The sequence below is a fragment of the Lygodium microphyllum genome, chromosome 5 (genome assembly GCF_053477565.2).
Source record: "Lygodium microphyllum isolate KBCC chromosome 5, Lygodium_microphyllum_v1.1.10, whole genome shotgun sequence".
Classification (NCBI taxonomy): Eukaryota; Viridiplantae; Streptophyta; class Polypodiopsida; order Schizaeales; family Lygodiaceae; genus Lygodium; species Lygodium microphyllum.
In genome coordinates, this window is record NC_141139.1 from 85,252,602 (window position 1) to 85,274,141 (window position 21,540).

Consider the following 21,540-nt stretch of genomic DNA (forward strand, 5'->3'; position numbering starts at 1 on the left):
TTTTGGTCACTTTAAGTATATCTATGTGTGTGTAATTCATGCCAATCACATTGACAATAAACCAAAAAGACATGCAATCAACTAGAAGGCTAAGGGTTGAGCATGATTAGAGCACAGTTTCCTCACTCCAATGCTATGAGCTCGACCTCTATTGATGTACGTCAAAAATTTGCAAGGCACCCAACACTATCATGAATTCTAAAAGCTAACCAATGACTTCTTGAAACTCCTCATTTATGTATTCTATAGGATATTCCAAGGTAGGGGTATGCTAAAACACACTATCATAGCAACTAAACTTGGGAGAAAGGACTTGTATAGGTATGTTTTCCCACAACAAACATTGTGCCTTCAAAGAATTACAAGAACCTATCATAGGATAGAGGATCCATTATTTAAGATTGTGGACAAAAGGCAGGGATCTAGGGGTATGTGAAATATAGACAAGTGGATGGAATTTAGAAAGTGAAAATGGTAGGTTGGTATGACTTTATATAGGGGATGAATCACAGTCACATTGGGCTTTTTTAAAAATGAAAAGGTAAATAGTTAGTCAACAAAAGTATCTTTCAAACTTTAAGTAAACTAAGATACATATTATTAACAAAGTAAACTATAAGAAAATTGAATAAAGAGTAGAAGCTCTCAATCTATTTATCATGAATTTGTGAAACATTGTTGGACACTATATAGTAGTTTCTTGCAAAGCATTTGAAACCATGAAATTCTTATCCACTCTTTCCCCTATCTAAAAATACTCATAATTTTTAATAAGCTTCAAAACATCATTTTCTACATCTTGGGAACAATACACATCATTTTCTCTACCTAGGAAATAGCTTCTTATAAGTTTTGAAACATCATTTTCTCTGCCTAGGAAACAATATGCAAAATATATGAACTCACCTTCATACCGCATATTCAAAAAGTTAAGACTCTCCATTTACATTAGCATTAGATGTCCACATAGATTCAGGAGGCTCCAATAATCACTCACTATGACTAAGTCAATAATTTCACCTAGCATATCAAGATTAAGGTTGGTACCATATCTTCATTGGACTCTAGGGAAATGCATTGTCTTGCATTCTTCATCCACCATAAATAATAGAAATGTATGTAAAATTATGAACATGCAATTAAGTAACAAAATTAATAGTAGGGTCACCACTCTCCATGGGTAGACGTCACCTTTGTGCATCTCATCCTTCTTCAAAGCTAGAGGTGAAAAAATCATCACTTATATCCTCATACTCAAAAATAAAGGGACAAGCATGTGGATTATTGGTCTTGTAGAATATAAGAAAATATGAATTAGCACAACAATGAAAGAACCATAGATCTTTAAGCTTTTTCAAGCTTCAAGGAATTGTGGATGCCTTGTAAAATATGTGAATTTATAGCTAACATGAGCACTCATATGGAATGAGCCATTTAATAGAGTGAAAGATAGGAAGTAGTTTAAGGGTACAATATGGATTTGCCATTCTAGGCACTAAACACATACACTTAAGAAAAAGTCAAGCATTCCCAAGAGTAAGCTCCAAGTCCTTTGCACTATCACATCAAGACCACCAACCTAAACCTCCTAAACCCGAAGCAAACTAACCTTCCCAACAATGAAATGGATAGTCTGGAAGAGGAAGGAAGTAGATAAAATGTATGCAACAAGGAAGTAGATAAAATGTATGCAACACCCCCTCTCCCATTGTCCACTCAAATATGTTGCAATTGCAAAAGTTATTAACTCTTGATTTAAAAGGCCCATTTCGCGCCTATATTTTCTCAAATAGACAAATTCCATTAGTACTAGGTGGGCTTGTAAGGTCAAGAGCAAAGCATATGATAATAGTGATTTCTATTATCATGCTTAGCTTGTTGCAAAGTATTATACCACCAAAAGGTATTAATTACATATGACCATTATTCGGTGTCTTATTAAACTTGCTATAAATTATGGGTGTAATTAACCTCAATTGGGCATTAATACTAGGTTTCCTAATAACGACTTGTATAAGGAAGTATATGTTTCCTAACCCTCCTAGTTTCTCTATTAAGGGAAATAGCTCAAAGTTATGTAGACTAAAGCATGCTCTTCATGTTCTTAAGTAGGCACTTTGATCATAATGTGAGAATATAAATGCATACTTGTTTTCAAGGTGTGGCTTTTTGTAGAAGTCTAACAAAGAATACACTCTTTATGCAAAAATAAAATGGCTTATCAATTTATACATGGATGACTTGTTGCTTACTAGGCTAGATGAGGCTCAAAATCTCAACCTTTATAATTGATTTACACTTTCCTTTTAAAATGTCAAACTTGGAATTGATGTATTACTAAATGAGAATTCTATTTAAAGTAGCAAAAGCATGGCATTGTTTTATAGAAAATGAAGTACACTTTGTTGAAAAATGTCCACTGGCAAGTATTTCTTTCACGGTGGTGCTTCATATATATCTCAGCTAAGCAAAAAATTGTCAATTGTCACCAATTTCACATGTGAAGCTATGTACAATATAGTCTTAACTACAATTGAGTGTGTGTGGCTCAAAAAACGCATTACACACTTAGATGGTAGTCATCCATACCTTATCATAGTCTACAATAATCTTCAATTTGCTTTGGTAGTTTTAAAGAATCTGGTCTTCCATTCTTACACACATCACATTGAGATACATTACCATTTTGTAAAGAAGCAACACTTTCAAGCAAGATTTTCATGGCCTATGAACCTACATAGGACAACATGGTATATTTATTTATGAAGGCCCTCTCTCCTAAGAAATTGGTAGCTTTTCACGAAGATTTAGACATATTTTCTACTAAAGTTGATGCACCATATCTTAGACTAGGGTTAATTGGAGCATATAGTATGATATGCAATGTTTGAGCACAATGAGGATTGCTCAAGTACTTTCTCTCCTTAAGAGGTTTTTTGTCCTCAAGCTTAGACATACCTTACTCTTATTCCTATAGATTTGTGTGTATGTGTGTGTTTTTGCATCTTTGTCATTATCTTAATGGAGTTGTGAGCTTTATTATCACTCCATCATTGCTTATGCCATGTGCTTTGCCCCCTTATCAGTATTTCCAATAATTACGTATTGCAAATATTAGTTAAATAAAAAAGGTCGATAAGAATGAGAAGAAAATGATAGTCAAAGCTATTGTAGGTATTATAAACCAAGAAATCATGTCATTAAGGGCTATCCTAATAACCTGGTTGTGAAAGAGACTAGTATTGTCACAGACATGCCGTGATCAAGTGTATGGATTAATTCTTGCTCATGCCATATGAATCCACACCTCATGCGAACGCACCCTTAACAGGGCATCCTTGAGCCAACCATGCGAACCCACCCTTGCCATATCATCATAAAACCTTCTAGAAGATATGCTATGACATTGCTTGCATCATCAATGATGTCATCATGGAACATTCTAGAACCATCTTCAGTCACCCTCCAACACCTATAAAAGGAGGGCTCACCATAGAGCTCCTCTGTCTTGCCAATTTCGTCTTGGGAGCTCAAGGAGTCGAGACCTCCAAGTAAGTAACTTCAAGTTCCAATTCTAGTTCTTGTCTAGTTATGGTATCTAGTCTTGTCTTGTCACCTTGTAACCTCAAAGTACGAGATCTTGTCTAGAACTATCTTGTATCTTGTTCATCCTCGTCGAGGGAGATCTTGTAATTCGGATATCTTGTATCCATAACTATAGTCTCGGATTGTGGGATCCTTCATATCCTATCAAGTCCTATACATATGATCTTGGGTTGTGGGATTTTCCATATCTTGTTATCATTGTACCTTGTGCTCCTACATGGGATTATTTTGTAATTGGAATTCCTATAATAAGTTTTACATCTAGTCTAGTCTCTCGAGCACAATCTAGTGCTCCCATAACAATTATAGTTTGCTATGTAGGATAAAGAGTGTACATTTAGTGCAAAATGCAATTATAACCCTTTTCTACAAGATTATTGTATGTCTGTTGTTCATTCACGTATGTGACACTTTGACAATGGTGCCACTAAGCATATTAGTTTGCAACATAGTTTGTTCGCTTCTTTTAAGCCTATACCTAAGGATAGTATCGGTTAAAGAATTTGGAAAAATTGTGTTGACCCCTACTAATGCCAATCCTTTCACACTTTTAATTTCTTTGTGTGTGCTAGAGACCCAAAAGAATTTGCTATCAGTTTTGAACTTCCAAGATTGTCTTAATTGTCAAATTTATTGATAATAAATGTATTGTTCATGATGTCCCATGTGGTGATATCATTAGTGCATCTAGTTCACTATTTCATTGAATGTACAAGCTCAATAGCTATAAAACTTAGCAAAATTGTGTTGATTGCTCTACTAATGGAAGTACTTTCACACTTTTAGTCACTTCACATGTGCTAGAGACCAAAAAGATTTTGCTATCAATTTTTGAACTTGCCAAGATTAGCTTGATTATCAAATTTATTGATTACAAATGGATTGTTCATTTTCTCTCATGTAGAGATATAATTACTGCATCTAGTTTACTATGTCACTGAACATACAAGCTCACTAGTTATGGTAAATGTATAGAAGATATAGCACATTTAGTTGTAGATTGGTGGGTTATTTCAAATGCAAAACTTTAGCATGTACATTTTGGTCATCTAAATTTGCTACTTTGTTGTACCTGTAAAAATCTTGTGTGATGTCTTCATTATCTACTCTTGAGTCACCTATAAAATACACTTGTGAGAGATACATATATAAGTAAAATGCAATGTGCTTCCTTTCCATAAGATCGTTAAGTGAGATCCGTTTCCAAATGACAACTTGTATAACATGACACTTGTGGTCTAATACAAGCATCATCCTTTCGAAATTACCTATACTTTGTGGCTTTTATTGAGATGATTACTCCACGCATGCACATGGAAGCTAAGTTTGAATTGTTTTTATGCTTTAAACTTTTGTAGATATAGCTAAAAATTTGTCATGATCTAAAGTGGACACTCTCCCTTTTTTTTTTTTTGGGGGGGGGGGGGGGGGGGAGAGAGAAAACACCAACGTATAGTATGATATACTCATACTTGAGAGAAAGAATATATTTCTCATGGAGATGGCATAATGTATAGCCAAAAGTCAAGCTTTATCACATGGCTTTTGCATAGAGATTATTACAGGCACATCTTGTGTGTCCTTCTACAACAATGCAAAAAATTAGATGGCAAGGCTTTGAAACGCATCTTTGTTAGTTATAGTTTTGATAGCAAAGGTTACAAGTTATATTATCCATAAAGCGTCCTTTAGTCATCCATGATGTTGTGTTTGTGAAGATGTTGGGAAACCTTTAATTCCATGTACCAAAGAGACACTATATGCTCATAAGATATCCATGATACTTTATTGCCTCTTTTCAATAGAGAACAATCAAATATAGCAACAAATTAGGAAATTTTTCAGCTTATGCAAATTGCCAATGAATCCATAGATCGATCTAGTTCTTGTATAGATGTGAATGGTGCACTTGTTGACAAGAGAGCAAAGATTGAGCAATCTAAGATATGCCAAAGTGGTTGGTGCAAATGTTACATGGAAGTAAATTGCATGCACATTTGTCTAGTCATCTCATTGTTCTAGCTCTCATAGTATCTCTTATGTATTAGATTGTTATGCACTAGCTATTTCCAATATGTGTGATGAGGATGAGGCTAGTTTCTTTGAAGAGACACAAAATTTTAAAAATTGGGTGGCTGCTAATTTAAGTATGATACTATTTTCAAAAATGACACAGTTCTTGTGTGACTTACCTCTTGGCAAAAAGACTTTTTGAACTAAGTGGATTTTCAAGTTGTAAAACATAAACCATATGGTAGTGTTGATCACTATAAGGCTATAATTGTGGCAAACAATTTTACCTGGTAAAAAGATATTGGCTTTGATGAGACCTTTGCTCTACTTACTGCATAACAACAATTCATAGCATTTTTACATTAGCAACTTATAATGTTTGAAATGTACATTAATTTGGATATTAAAACAGTATTTCTGAATGGTGATTTGCATGAGGAATTATATATCTTTAAACCTCATGGTTTTTTTAAGAAAAAGAAAAAAGGTGCAGTGTGCAAATTGAAGAAAGCATTGTATGGTTTGAAACAAGCACCTTGCATTTGTATAAGACAACACATGCATACTAGACTACACATGGTTTTTAGAATAGTCCAATTGAGAGTGCCTTATATGTTTAACATGAGATAATGTACCTCTAATCATTGTGTTTTACATTGATGATATGTTTCTTCCTGATCTTAATGAGACATGTAATGTTTATTTTAAGGCTAAATTGAATTTGGCTTTTGACATGTCAAATTTGGACCTATTGCATCATTATGTGGCATTCGGTTCAAGTAGTGTGAAGGCGTTATTACTTTGCATTAGACAAAGCATGTTGAGACATTATTGCAGAGATTTGATCTTGAGAATCGAAAACCTATTGCTACTCATATGGAGACAAGTTTGAAATTGAGCCTTCATGATGCTGAAGACTACTTTCATATCTTTCTCTATTAGCACAAGCTATTAGATGCTTCATTTATGTATGCATTATGAGCTCTAATATTCAATTTGCAATCTCATAGATGAGCAGGTTTATGCTGCATAGCAAGGTACCAAGTATTGGGAGATAGTGAAGTATTGTTTGTTGTTAGAGTGGTAAGCCCATCATGGCCACCTCTAGTTGTGAAAATGAGTACATGTAGCTTGCATAAATATGGTTGAGCATGTTTGGATCACAAGCTTTTTGGCTATTTAGGGATTGGACTATCATTTGCCATTACCATCTATACTGACAGTTAGACGCATTGGCAGGTGCATGAAACCTAGTGTTTTGTCCTTGTACTGAGCAAATTGATGTCCATTATCATTGTATCAAGGAGAGAGACTCTACACAAGAGATCACGTTGTTCTTTGTACCAACACAATACAACCTTGCATATCTTTTCACAAAGGTTTTATCTCATGAGAAGTTTGAAGCTTTTCATAAAGCTTTGGGCTTACTTCCCTTCATAGATTAATCATAGTCCACTAAGCTTGACACTTCTCTATACATGAATCCCAACTCTTGTTCACTGCTTTACTCCAAGGGGAGGTTTATTACCATATTTTGTTAGTGATGTATATAAACATAGGTAGGACCATCAAGGCACTTTTTTGCCTCACTAAGAACTCTTATTCACTACTATAATCCAAGGGGAGATTTATTACCATATTTTGTTAGTGATGTATATAAACATAGGTAGGACCATCAATGCACTTTTTTGGCTCACTAAGAGGTCCTTTCCCCTCAACCTTGTATATATATATATATATATATATATATATATATATATCCACTCAATAGCATACTTAGTCTTATGAACCTTTTGCTTTGATATCTCCTAATATCCTTTGTGGTGTGTACTCTCAGGCTTCTTCTTCAAGTTGTATGTGTGCATTTCGACAAACTTAATCCAACATGAGTTATCACACAAAAGCTTTCTCAAAATTTGCCCAACTCTGCCTTTAGTCTTCCCTTGGCGTACCAATCCAAGTGTGTTTAAGGCTATCAACCAAAGAAGCTATGTGATTACAGGCCGTGACTCAAGTACCATTGCAATGAGAGCCACAAGCAACGAGGATGTGGCATACCCAAGCATAGATACTACTAACCCCACTCCCACAAATTGATTAATTAATATAGAAGATAATAAAATTATCCAAGTCCTAGTTAGAGAAAATGATGGTTTCATGAAAACCAAGGAAAGTGCATTGCTAATTCATTGTATAGCATGATTAGACATGTGCTTTTTTTCTCTTCTAGGTTGACTTCCTCCATGCTTTGTGTTGTGCTATTTTTCTCTTCTAAATTCACTCCTCAAAGCTAGTAAAGCCTAGGATACATTAAAAAGGTTAGAGGATACCGAAGGCATTCCTCATACCTTGAGAATAGCAGCCATCAATGGAGTGAACTGCAATTACTAATAATCTAATCAAGCTACCTATTGGGTGGCATTAATAACATAAGCCTACCTAATATTTTTGGCCAAGCTAGTTGGTTATTGGAGCCTCCCCTAACACATGATATTCCTTAAGAGAACGAAATAATTAAGTCTTAGATCTAGAGAGAGCAATTGGCCCCCTCAACACATTTCTATGTACCTAGGACAAGGTGTGCAATCCATTAAATATACCTGACTAATCAACCAGAAAGGTTAAGTTCTAAGTTATTAGTAGAAATAAGAACGAACTATTGGTAGGGACGAACCAAGTTATTGATTGGACACCATTTTTAAGAATGCATCAACAAAAACTTTTTATTACTAGTGAAAATGTGTATTGTTGATTGATTTGTTGTCTAAAGGATCATGTAATAAGCTTGTAAAATGGAATAATTGATAAAAATGATTGTATGACGAGAAAATGTAGTGGCATAGACTCCTTAGATAACTAAAGTATGTTGATGTGCAAGTATAAAGCTTATAGATGATGGTCTGGACACAAATAGATTCCGCAAAGCTTTCAAAAGGAAACCACTTTATGTGGACCTAATTAGTCAAGTGGCTTTCTATGTTGTTTGTGACTAGGATTCATTGATCATAATCGCACATGTAGTAGGATAGAACTCAAACCAATATTATTTTAGGGAAGCCGAGTGTGACTATGCTTCCCTTGTTTCATATTCTCCTTGAACCAAGTGCAATGTTGGTTACCCTTATCCTTGAGAGGTTACCAAGTTCTCTCTTTAAGAGAGAGATTAAAAGGTTGCTTATAGGATAAAGTTAAAACTTAGGGACCCTCAAGTTTGATTGTTTTGGGTCAAGGCCTCAATGTTTTGTTATGAGATAAGACTCAAAGATCACCAACTAGCTCTCCATGCATCCTCTCAAGTCTTGGCAATGTTACTCATGGAAAGGTGTCCAAGTGGCTACTAACGGTCACCTCCTCTAGCCTAGGTAGGAGCAGATACTTTACAAACTAGTACCATTTGATGATAAGAGATGTTGAACATCCTAAGCTGCCATGATAGTGATCAAAGGGAGGGGCTTCATGGCACAATACATTGAGGCAGTGTACTCTAGATTGACATAGTTCTTTTATGTGGTATTCAAAGTTGGGAATCAAACCTAATAATGGCTGCTGTTAATGCACCAGTGATTTGGTGCAACAACTTCTGATAGACTGTGTGACTAACTCAGTAACTATGTAAGAATCTTGTCTCACTTGGAATGGAATACTGCCTTTCCAAAGAGACAGACAGACAGACAGACCGCAACCTAATTATCATCTTTGTGATGCACCTTGATCATTTTACTAAAACATTTACTAGCCCCAAAATCTGTTTAGTTCTATAAGCACTAGCTAGCCGTCAAGCAAAAGGTGCAAAGGACCTAATGGCAGTGTCTTTCTTGTTACAAGCAGTAGTTAAAAGTCGATCTTAAAGCATTTATATAAGAGGAAGGCCTTTGTGATATTTATCCTAATCAAACCTCCTTCAAAACCCTCACAAAACTAGGTATTGGCCAAGGCAGGCGAAAACTAGCCATGGAAATCTAGGGATTATCATCATGCCAAACACTTCAGCTAAGAAGCAGAGTGACAATGTTGAGAACAAAATACACTCTTAAGAAACACTATAGCTTTGTGATCTAAAATAGAACATAAAGGCGGCCATTCATTGAAGATCCAGGCTTGAGCTACCTTTTAACCATACAGCTACATTAAAATTCAATGCTGAACAGGAAGGGATACGTTCCAATCCAATTGCTGAATGAGAAGGGATAAGTTCACACTCATATCAAGCTATCCTTTCCCAAGAATGCAGGGTAGCAAGTGAACATGATGCAAAGGTTTGTGAGTTGAGAAGGCATCCCAGCAGTTGTGAATCATCAAGTAAAATCACAAGTCATCATAACGCCACGCCCATAATGCAAACTGAAAAACAGCTCAACATCCACAATAAGAGAGGGGCAAGTAGCGATGCATGTTAGAAATATCAGTCTATAAAAAACACCCATACATAAAAGCATCAATGTTTGAACATCCATACAAATCGCAAGAAGCTAGATACGTCCTGGGCTGTTACCTTGAGGAAGAGAATAAGAAATCTAATGTTTTTTCAGTACTTGGTCAGATGTTTCATCAAGTGGCCCCAAAACTTGCCTTTCAGCAAAAGAGTGGCTGGATGATGCACCATGTGTTTGCTATGTGGTTGTAGGTGTGATTAAGCATATGTGTTTGGCTCATATGTCCTGAGGGCACATACTGCCTAGATCCTTTGCTGCAGTTCCATCAGTGAAGATTCATCAGAATATGGCAAGTCTCCAAAAGGCATTTGAAAAGCCATTGCTTGTCCATACGGTTGAGATAGAGGCATTATTTGCATGACCTCTACTGCTGGCCTTGATGCTTGAAGGACCTTTGTCTCCTGGCCACGTAGAGTTGGGTACAAGGGCAGGCTTTGTAAGCAGCCAACACCATTCAGACCGTGGATGAATGAGTTTACAATCTGGTCCTTTTCCATTCCACCATTACTTCCACCCCCCAAGTCCTTCCGAGAATTGAAAGCTATAGACAATATGTTGTCATTCATTGATGAATCAACTGGTAAGCTGGCCCCAGTTGACAAACCCAAAGACACTGCATCTGCAACATGAGAGCCCTGTGTCTGCACTGACAGAAGAGAGAGAGCACACCCAGAGTCTGTGACTCTTGTAACAGCCTGAGTAGCTGGTGCTGCTTCCAGGCTTGAGAGCGCCCCTGCTCCAGATGAAGATGATAAAGTTGAACCATCAGCCCCATGGCCAAAGGATCTTGGCAAGTACTGCAAAAACCTTTGGCCTGGTGAGTCATTTGGCATTGACATCATCCCTTTTGGACTATGAAGGAGCAGTAGCGGTGACTTCTCACCAAAGTGAGGTGAGGAACCTGTGTAAAACATTTCTTTCTCCATCCCTGAAGCCTGCATGCCCCAATTGTGGCCTTGCTGGTCCTCCAATTTTACAGTCTTTGGCCAGGTGCCTCTGAAAAACAGGGACGATGACTCTCCAGGATCACCCCATAAAGATGACATTCCTGTGAGCCTTGACTGAGGATAGAAAGGCCAATCTGTAGCCAAAATGAGCACTTCAGCATTAGAACAAATTTACAAACAACAACTTAATTGGCATTTCATGTAAGCATCCAACTGCAATCAAAAAGCATTATCAGACAAAAAACTCATTCAGCATATGTTAAGTTTTTACTGCAACCCTGCCTTTAGGCTTGGTGAGATGTAGATATGGCAATTGACTGGGCAGTAAGTCGAATGCTTGTTGAGCATATGGATTAGAGCCATTCTATTGAGCATCTCAGATGATTTAGAGGAATAATGGTCAAATATATTCATGCATATAGATTATGGTTGGTCGTTTATCAGTATTTTCAGTGGTTTATGAAAGATTTAGGTTGGATTTCCCTTGTTGCAATTTCCTGTGCAGAAAAGAACACACGATTATTTACATTATGTGGTCCAAAACCTTGGATGACTCATTTCACTAATTAGAGCAAATTTGCTAAGATACTAGGGGTATGAAGGGGGATAGGCAACATTTGCAAATCAGTTTTAAAAGGAAGTCAGAACAAGGCCCTATTTGCAAGCTGCTAATGTCATCTTAAACATGTTATTGGCTGAAATTCAAGATCTTTGTAAGTTTCTGAGGCCATTCGACCAAAAATAAACTGTAGATCTTTGTATTGACAGCCATATTCTTTCTGAAGTTGCTCCTCAGGACTGCAAAACAAACTTTACAGCATGCCTACCTTTCTAAAACTTCCGACATAAGCCCATAAGATTAACAAGTCCACACCTTTCAGAAACTATAAATGTATCAGCCATTCACAGACCATCAACAGGACAAAAACTTCGTAATAAGAATCTCTTTGGTAATGTTTACCTCGAAAAATGGATGACAAGCGTGCATTCAAAGCTAAGGCTTCGGGCTGTGGCTTCCTACGACGCTCATTATGCCCTGCTAGCCTTTTCCTGCAGCTTCTTTTTACTTCATCAAACTCAGCTAAAACATGAAATCTGCAACAAGACAAAGTTACAGTTGCCAGTTGAGAAGGTGGTTCCTTCTAGAATCCCTAACAATCAGCAGACTCTTGTACACACCAACTTGCCAGCATAGCACATCATGCTGGCTTAAACAAATTAAACTTGTGCTTAGGTAATTGAATAAGCTCAACTCCCGCTTCTGTTATTATGTAATAAAGACTGCTGTCACTAAAAAACCATATCACAAGGTTCTCACAACACGAGGACAGAAACATGAAATCTCAGTCCTGGCAAGTTCAAGCAGTATCAGCTGACAAACACCAGACGCAAGCGTACATATACGTTATGTTTGGATCAGCCATGCAAACAGCAGCAAATCTCCACAATGGAACAGACAATTGGTCTTCATAAAATGTTGAGGAACCCCCTAGTGGCCAAATATGGGCACAACCAAAAAGAATGTGTAAACTTGACTCCAAAACACGAATAGCTTCTGGAACTAATGAATCTCATCCCATGTCAGGCTAATTTAACCATAGCATCTTAAAGATTAGATATACTGAAACTGCCTGAATTAGTCCTTCTGCCTCATGTCTCTCTTGAGGCAGTAAAGTGTGTACTGTTCCATAACTAACTAGCTGCAAAGACATGAAAGAGACCGACTTCTGCAACTGCCTGATTCATCTGTGTTTTAAGTTGCACGCATCAGCTATAACTTAACCTGCTTAATTATAAGATCCATATGTTGAACACATGATTTCTGTATACTAGCCTGCACTGATCTCAACACCCCTAGTAAGATGATCTGAAACAAATAGTCACAGATGCTGATAATAGGGTCTACCCGCTCTGGATAATCCTGCCCTGCTTTCACAACACACATGAGAATCCTAGCAACCTCAGTACCGATCTATACATGTCATGTGAACTTCGAATCTTTGTCAGACACAATAGCGAACTTAGCATCTTTCAAGACACAATCCCTTACGCTCAGTAAGGATGAACATCTTAAACTTTGAAATAAGAAGACACCAAGGCAAAACCCAAAATCAATCTTATGAGGGAAAAAGAAGGATTTCTTATTGGATCTGTCCGATCTGTCTGACACTGAAATATTGAAAAGCACAGGAAAATCATCTTGTTGGATACTACCCATTTTGCATTCATCAGCAACTTGAGCACAGACCACATAAGCACATGCAGGCTCTGGATGGAGCAAAACTTGAATACAGATTTCCTAGAGCCCCCAGAAACTTGAGGCTGAATTATCATGGGGCCAAGTGACTTGGGCTTGATGTGGTACAGCACTGTAAGGAACATCTGTTTCATTAGTTAAAGACTCAGGCCACTTGACCAGCAATTCTACTAAGGGTCATCTAAGATGCAAGAAAGCACTGGAAGTAACCCTAAACCTTAAAGTTGAGAGTATATGGGCATTTTAAGCATCAAAATAATGCCTTAGAATTGCAGTAGAGTTCCAAAATGAAGTCTAGTTAGAATAAACACAATGACTTTCCCAGCCACAATTAAGTTCCGAATTTCCATAGTTAAGCAACAATACATACATCGAGGCCCTCCACTTTTGGTCTATTCCAGTAAATTATTTGTAGTTATTTTGAAATGGAGATTCTCAATTAGTTGAATATGCATATATGTGGGCATGTGTGAGCAGTGACAGTTATATGTAGAGAAATGTCCTATATACTAACCATGTATCAGCGTATTCTGTGAAGGAGACAATATATGGAGAGAATGTCAAAAAATTAAGGTGTGGGGAGAGACACAGGGAGGGAGAGAGAGAGAGAGAGAGAGAGAGAGAGAGAGATTATTATACAAATAGAAAATACAACGAGTGCCTGATTTCATCACTATTCTACATTGAATGCTTTGAACATTCCACCAATCAACTTTTTAAAGATGCTCCCACTTTGTTTTTCAAATAGCCGGAAGAAACAACTTACCACAGGGAAAATAAGGCACCCCCATACCAAATGCCTTCCCTTGGGCAGGCTAAAAACCGATATCATAATGTCCATTTTGTTCTTATTGAAAATTACAGCCCTCAAGAGCACGGAGAGAAGCCCAATCCATGGGGGCTCAAAGATTTATGCTTGATAGTCAATTGAGCTCAATAGTTACATGGCTTTTCCTCATGCAAATACAAGTATTGCTATGACAAAGAACAAAAAGATCACCTGCTCAGGTAGCCAATCAATTCAAGTGACACCAATTGCAACTGCATCTAACAAGCAATTGAAAGAGCTTCCAACTTGAGACCATTAGTGTGATATCCAAAAGAAGCCTCCACAACCAGTGGAAAACCCTAACCAGCAAACCATCTCTGCATCTGGTGATAATGCTCCATTATTAGTAGTGGCCCAATGACTAAGATTCTATTCCCCTTTTTCCTCAAGTCAGGACACTCATGACATGTGATTGTGAAGCCCTTGGCCTACAAAATCAAGGCTAACACATTATTTGACTTCTAAAACCCCACATCTAAGCAAGCTTGTCCTTCTTGCCAAGGTCTTTTTGCCTCTATCTGCATTATTCAACCTTCTTAAAAAGCTACCATGGCACCCTTGCATTAGTCCGAGAATTTCCAAACTTGGGATTTTCATCAAGCTTCAATATTGCAAAAAAGGTAGGGAATGAAGATGAGAACCTTTCAATCCCATGGATTAAAAGGGTTCCAAAGCAGTATGAAGTTTGGGTGGGTGTGGCTAATGAGTGTTCGGTGCAACCATTAGTTTGGGGTATAGGCCTCTCTCTACAAAATAGTAAAGTTGAATGATAGGTGTTCTATCCTTGGAAATCCAAGATTGGTGCCTACACCATTGGCCACAACTTTGGGTCATAAGTGAATCATGACTTAGTGCAAATGTACCAAGGACACTTTAGGATTGGGGCGACTAAGTCCCATAAATGGAACCCAAGGCCCATTTGATCACTACACTTGGACTCTAGGCCCATTGGTCATCACATTTGTACATTGGGACGGTGCAAGTTATTGGGATGGGATGCCAGCTCTTGGGATATGAGTGTGGCCCAATAGAATGTAGGCCTCAAGCTTGAGGCATGCCTTTTTGGCTCTATGGCTGGGAGGTGAGACTGAGGTCCAATGAAGCAACCCCCCTAGGATTCGATGTGCAAACAAGCACACCACAAAAAAGCAAGAGCAAACAACAACCAAGCAATACTTGCATCCCAAGAGATGGTGTTCCATACCACCATCTGAGTATACAAATGCCAGGACCATTGGGCCCCAAGTAGAAGCACAGTGATCACACAATGCATGTGTACAAATGGCCTTATAAAGCTCACCTGCCCCAACCTAAAGTTCCTTTAGTGCGTTCACACTAAGTCACTCATGATCCAAGGCTGTGACCAACACTATGCACCCATCTTGGATGTATAAGAATATAACACATAGCATTAAAACTCTACAATTGTTTAAAGAGAGGCCTATACCCCAAACTAATGGTTGCATTGTGCACTTATTAGCCACACCCATCCAAACTTCATAAGTGCAATTAAACCCTTTTAACCCACAAGATGAAAATGTTATCATCTTCAATCCCTACATTTTCAACGACAATAGTACATCCACTTCTTTTGGTTCATCAAGTAACAGTTTTTGTATGTAGGTAGGCTAGGGTATAGTAATGAAATCATAGCAGCCAAAAACGTCAAAAACATTTAGAAACAAAACATTGGAAACATGTTTCATAAGTTTCTTTCAAAAGGGGGTAAAATAAGAAACGCAAGGTTTTTAATACATGGATTTTTATAATTTTAACTAGAGAACAAGGTTTTAAACCTCTATGGAACTCTCTCTTAAACAAAAAAAAGGCCAATAAAGCTTGAGTGATAATACGTGAGAGTCAACTAAGAATAATACATTACATATCCATAATCCATTATTTACTTATGTCAAAGTTAGATATCCATAATCCATTATTTACTTATGTCAAAGTTAGTCTTTGAACAAGCTATACTATGGTTCAAACCTCAAACATTATGATTCATACATATTACACAAAGAAAATTGAAATAAGCATGTAAATAGCCTATGTACAATATAGACTAAGTCAAGTTGCAACATCATGATTCTTAGTCCAAAACAAACGGACAAAATGTCAAAATCTAGAATGAATCACAATATATCATACATAACTCATAAATTAGACTAAAGTTGTATAATAATCAACTCTCAAGACAAAAATAGATACTAGATTAACAATGTCCAATAACTTTAAAAAATCCCAAAAAAGTCTGTCTCTCATCCAAAATCTTGAGCCCTCACGAGTCATTACTCATCATCACTATCAAGGATAACATTGCCCAACAATCTTTGTCAAAAATACCATGTTTTTGGGTCCCAACCCACCCCACCCCAAAAAAAAAGCCTCACACTTTTTACTATCGAAAATGTCTCTAACTTTAAGACATTTCATAAGTTTCGAACTCAAAGAAACGCCTTTCTTTGTTGCTACGCGTTTCTTTGATGCTATGAATGAAACCAAGCAAACACCTAGTTAAAAGCCACATCCTCCTTATCTATTAATACTATAGTGTTCCACCATCCAAGAACACATTTCTATTCTTGTTCACTTCGAAACAACATTTCCCCATCCCTAAAAGTTGTTCCCCTCATTCCACGTCACTATGTTTCCTCCATCACCTCTTCTCTTGCTACCCCTCCCCTTATCTCTACCTCTTCCTCTTCCTCTTGCTCTACCTCCTCTTCTTGGTGTTCCCCTAACTTTACCTCTACCTCTAACCCTAACACAATGCCCAAACCAGTTCATAAGGCCTTCTCATTATACACTCCATATGTCATGACTCATGAGAATCATTTTGAAAGCAGCAAGTTAAAGTTTGTCTGTAGTAGATCAATCATTAAGCTTCTATGTATTATTTAATGATGGTACAAAAAACTGTATCTTAATCACAAAAGTTGTGTACATTCCATACAGTCCTTAGTACACATACTTGACACATCACATGAATCGTACATAACTACCATGTGTGTGTGTGTCTCCTTTTTTTTAATGTTAAACTTACTGCAACATTTGGTGCTTAATTAGATTATGCCAACCACCCCCACAATCTTGTAGGTTTGTTGTAAGAGGTCTATGAGCTTGGCCAACTTTCATTGGTTTACAAATGATCACCTCAATAAATTTCATTCATGCAGACTCAAAGACCACACCATATTGCTCCTAACAGCATGTGGTCAGCTAGCACTGCATGTAAGGGCCACCTTGAGGAAAAGCTATCTGCACTTGGCCCTAATACAAGCATATGGTAAGAGCTTGCAGCATTGAAGCATGGGTGGTATGGGATGTCCGGCCTGAAAACACATATCTGTGAAAAGCACTAGGCTTTATGCAAGGAAATGGTATTTCTATAAGTTTCTGGGAATACTTGACCGCGAAAACAGCATAAACAAAAGTCAGCTTGATCCAACTCCTTAGAATCCAAGGTTGTTTGTACGCAACACTCACTGAGCAATTCACCACACATGGGAACCAGCAACAGCCTGACTGCCAAAACCACCTAGAATACATGCTCCTAAGAGGAATCCAGAAAACAGAGTATATATCCTGCAAACCTCTAATGGTTAGTCAGAGATCACAATCTGTGGGAAAAACAAGTCTCAGATGAAAAAGTGTTTATTTTGAACAATTGTACGGGTGCTCCAAATATCATAATGCAACTTATAAATGCTGTCCAATAACCTGCATCAACTGCACTGTTATTGATATGGAGCAGCATGATCTTAGATGCTACATTGATACGAGATTTTCCAGACATGATGCCTTCCACAGCCAGGTCTGTGCAAACTATGTTAACCCATTCTGCTTGGCATATAACGCGAAAGTACCAGAGATTCTTAACCTGTATATTGAGGCAATTAACAACTGCCAGGACATGAAATGCAGGGGACTCTTCAACCAGGATCTTGTTTGCAGTAAGAAGAAGAAACACTGATAAAAAGTTTACGAAACACTGAACAAAAGTTTACTTGATGCTTAATCCAAACACAAAAACTGAGTTGGGGCATAAATTAACAGTATAATCTAAATGAATATCAAAATAAGAGTTGGGGTGGGCCACCAACCCCTGTCAACTCCACAATGATAGCATCCAACATCATGTTTTCATCAATTGATAATGATAACGAATATTACACTTATCCTACCGTCCAGAAAAAAGTTATGACCCCTATAGTATGTCTTACCATACACTCAAAAACTTCAAAAGACCAATAAGACCAATTGCAGATCTTCAGAACGCTGTTAACCAGTCAAAAGTGGCTTCCAAACTCTCTCTGCACAAGCATCAAATAGCAACCTGGATGTGTGATAGCCTGAAAAACTGAAGTGACTAGTGCCAATTCTACAGGAGAGTTTACACTGCAAAGTCTTTTGGTTTGGAAGAGAAGAGTGTGAAACCCCCCCCCCCCATCAAGTTAAACAGAAAGGAGTTACAGCAAACCTTGAAGAGTTTATGCTAAATTTGATGTGCCCATGAAAAGAGCTGAGGGGGTGCATAAAGAAAGAAATGATTTAGTTGGAAAAATGGCAAGTCTTAGGATGATGGGATTGCCTCAACAAAACAACACCTTGTTCCTACTGAACTGCCTTTTGTACCCTAGCAAAACATATCAAACAGACAGGCACACTTGCAACAGCTTCACTAATAAAATTAACACGACCAATAAGCCTGTGCTAACCATATACCTGCTGCACTGCTGGCAAAAGCGTTGCTCCAAATTTGCAACTACTACCTTTTCAGCTTTGGAGTGGGCATCACAGACTTTGTGTCTCTTGTGATAGGCTTTGGCATTAGTGAGCTCGAGGTTGCACCCTTGCACCTGACAGCGCGGTGTTTGCAGAGCAACTGAACTAGCTCGCTGCTTCTTCAAAGGAACTGGGTTACTTTGAGCAGGATTTTGGACCCTTCTTGGCATGGTGCTAACTGTAGTATCACCATCATGGTTTCTCTTTCCCAGATGCAGACCAGTTAGGGAGTCCCCAGACCCAGCTGAACCGGTTGCTGTGCTACTATGCTGCTCTTCAGAGGATTGCGTAGCTGAAGTGTCATGGCAAGCTCCAGCATGGGGTAAAAATGGCAGTCCCTGCTTTCCATTGACTTCTTCCACAGTAGGGCTGCCATGCTGCTGAGTGCCTGTAGACACAGGCTTCCACTGTCCAAGAGAACTGGAGCAATGATGGCTTCTGAGCTTTAGAAACTCTATATCTCCTTCTCTCAGGACATTCTGTTTGGCATCAACAACATCGTGCTCACTAACAACAGCTCCATGTGCACTATGATGCTTGAAATCAAGAATGCCAATCTTAGACCCAGGAGACCAGTCTTTGCTTGAGCCATGAGATGCACTATAATCCCAGAAAGGAAGGTTACTGCTAGGATCACCATGCCCACCAACAGCTAGTGTCGTCGAAGGTGAGGCGGCTGCAAAGGCAGCATTGATGCCTGCATCCAAGCCATGTCCATTGCAAACCTCTGTGTCATGGCCATCACCACCATTTCCAGCATAAAGGGAGGGGCCATGGGCTTGGTGGAGGATCCATGATGCATTTCTCTGAGGCTGCTGCCCAAGGGCATCCCGGCCCGGAGGTTTTGTGGCTGGCGGTGTGGTGAGGATGTCGTCATCAGGGCCGCTGTTACCATGGTGGCTGTTGAGGAAGAGGGCTCCGACTACTTCTTCTGATCCTCCTCTGCTGTCTGCCCACCCCCAATTTGGGCAAGAAGGCTTAGTGGAATGCCAGGCCATGCATGTGCATAATAATCTCCAACAATCCCCAGCACCCAAAAAAAAAGATTGCCGATTGCAAAAGCCCGCTTGCCCAAATGTCACTAGAAGAACATGGCCAGCAGTACTTTGGAATGCTGGAGTACTCTTATTCCCAAAACAGGGGCACGAAGCAGACTGCCATGGCCATGGATGGATGCCGCCCACAAGCCTCCCCCCTTCGCTTCTCTGGTTCCTCTCTCTTTGTTTTATGGCGAGATGATAGGATAATGTTTCTTCTCGGTACGAACCAAAAGGAGGGGACTTCGCCAGCACACACAACTAGAAAAGGCGCAAAAGGCACTCTGTGCAAGAAGAGTACAGAGACTCTTTGAAAACTGTGAAATGTGTGAGTGTGTATGGGTGTTTGTGTCAGAGTGAGGCAGAGACTCGAGATAGAGAAAGGGAGAGAAGAGTGTGAGTTGTGTGTGTGTGTTGGGAGAGGAAGAGAGAGTCGAGACGCGAGAGAGAGAGAGAGAGAGCGAGGGAGAGAGAGATGCTTTCAGAGTGACAGGAAAAGAGTGGAACTCAATAAATATGGAGCTCAAAACATGCGCTCTCTCTCTCTCTCTCTCTCTCTGTGCTTCTCTCCTCTACCCCCTCCACACTCTCTCTCCTGCTTTTTCTCTCTCCTAAGAGACTCTCTCGTGCTTCTGTAGACTCTTGCAAGCTACCCCTGCTTCTCTCTCTCTCTCTTTCTCTCGATTGCAAGCTTCAATAGTGCACCCCTCTCTCTCTCTTTTCCTCTCTCTCTCTTTTCCTCTCCCCCTCTCTCTCTCTCTCATTACAAGATTCAATAGTATGCACCCCTCCAGGCTCCAGGCTCTCGCTTTCCCACGCCCCCCCCCTCTCTCATTGCAATATTCAATAATAGTATGCCCCTCTCTCCGCCGGCTCTCTCTCTCTCAGCCTATAGGTAGAGAGTGGCAAGTGCTTGCAAGCTTCAAGGGTAAATATTCCCAATAAACACAAGTCCACTTCAGTTTGGCACTTTTTAGAGTCTGTCCTATCCTGCCTCTTCAACTCCCCCCTTTCCTTTTCCCTTTCTTTAATGCCTTTCCTAATGATTCAACATGGTGCTTCCCTATCATGCCTCTCCTGTGCCCTTGGAGCGCGTTCACGCACCATTCGGTCCTAGTGCCTACAGAACATCGCAGCTTCTTGTAACGCATGTGTTCACATGGGCCTTGTTCCCACAAGGAATTTGATAGCCTCGATGATTCTCATACATAACTTGGGTTGTACAATGTCCTATGAGCTATCTCACTTCTTCCTCTCTCCATACATACTAATCTTCTTACCATCACCCTTTTCCCAGCCCATTAGAACCCATGGTTTTATATAGATTGAGTATAACCATAAGAGATCTTGCTTTGCAATACAAACAATGATGTGTTTAGGAAATCTTTTGCCTAAATTTATTTCAATCTAGATCATGGTTAATAATGACTCTTCTTTCAAATGAGTGAAGTAGCAATTGAATGAGAATGTATCCACTTATCTTGAAAGGACACTTTGTGAATCAATGAAGTGCACCGTGTGTTCTCTCAAAGTTTTATCTCTTCGAACTCTCAATGCTAATAGAGATTCACAATAGTTTGGGTTACATCCAAAGCTTTCCATGTGCCATGGCATGTTTTTACTCAACGGTCAC

The 21,540-nt window shown here is 38.8% G+C and overlaps 1 protein-coding gene across 1 annotated transcript; it reads right to left on the bottom strand.

The window, feature by feature from the left end:
* Window positions 1-9,979: 9,979 nt before the first annotated feature.
* Window positions 9,980-20,626, bottom strand: LOC148036066 (uncharacterized). Its single transcript, XM_087678072.1, has 3 exons — window positions 18,811-20,626; window positions 11,961-12,094; window positions 9,980-11,133 (listed from the first exon to the last, which is right to left on the bottom strand). Exons 1-3 carry the CDS (start codon window positions 19,866-19,868, stop codon window positions 10,295-10,297), a joined length of 2,031 nt encoding a protein of 676 aa, XP_087534198.1. The 5' UTR covers window positions 19,869-20,626; the 3' UTR covers window positions 9,980-10,294.
* Window positions 20,627-21,540: the final 914 nt, after the last annotated feature.

Coding starts and splice junctions, on each gene's coding strand:
- LOC148036066 (XM_087678072.1), bottom strand. CDS start 19,868: ATGGCCTGGCATTCCACTAAGCCTTCTTGCCCAAATTGGGGGTGGGCA. Junction 12,095..18,810: donor TTTTGCCAGCAGTGCAGCAG/GTATATGGTTAG, acceptor GTCTTGTTGCAG/ATTTCATGTTTTAGCTGAGT. Junction 11,134..11,960: donor CTTGTCATCCATTTTTCGAG/GTAAACATTACC, acceptor TTTTGGCTACAG/ATTGGCCTTTCTATCCTCAG.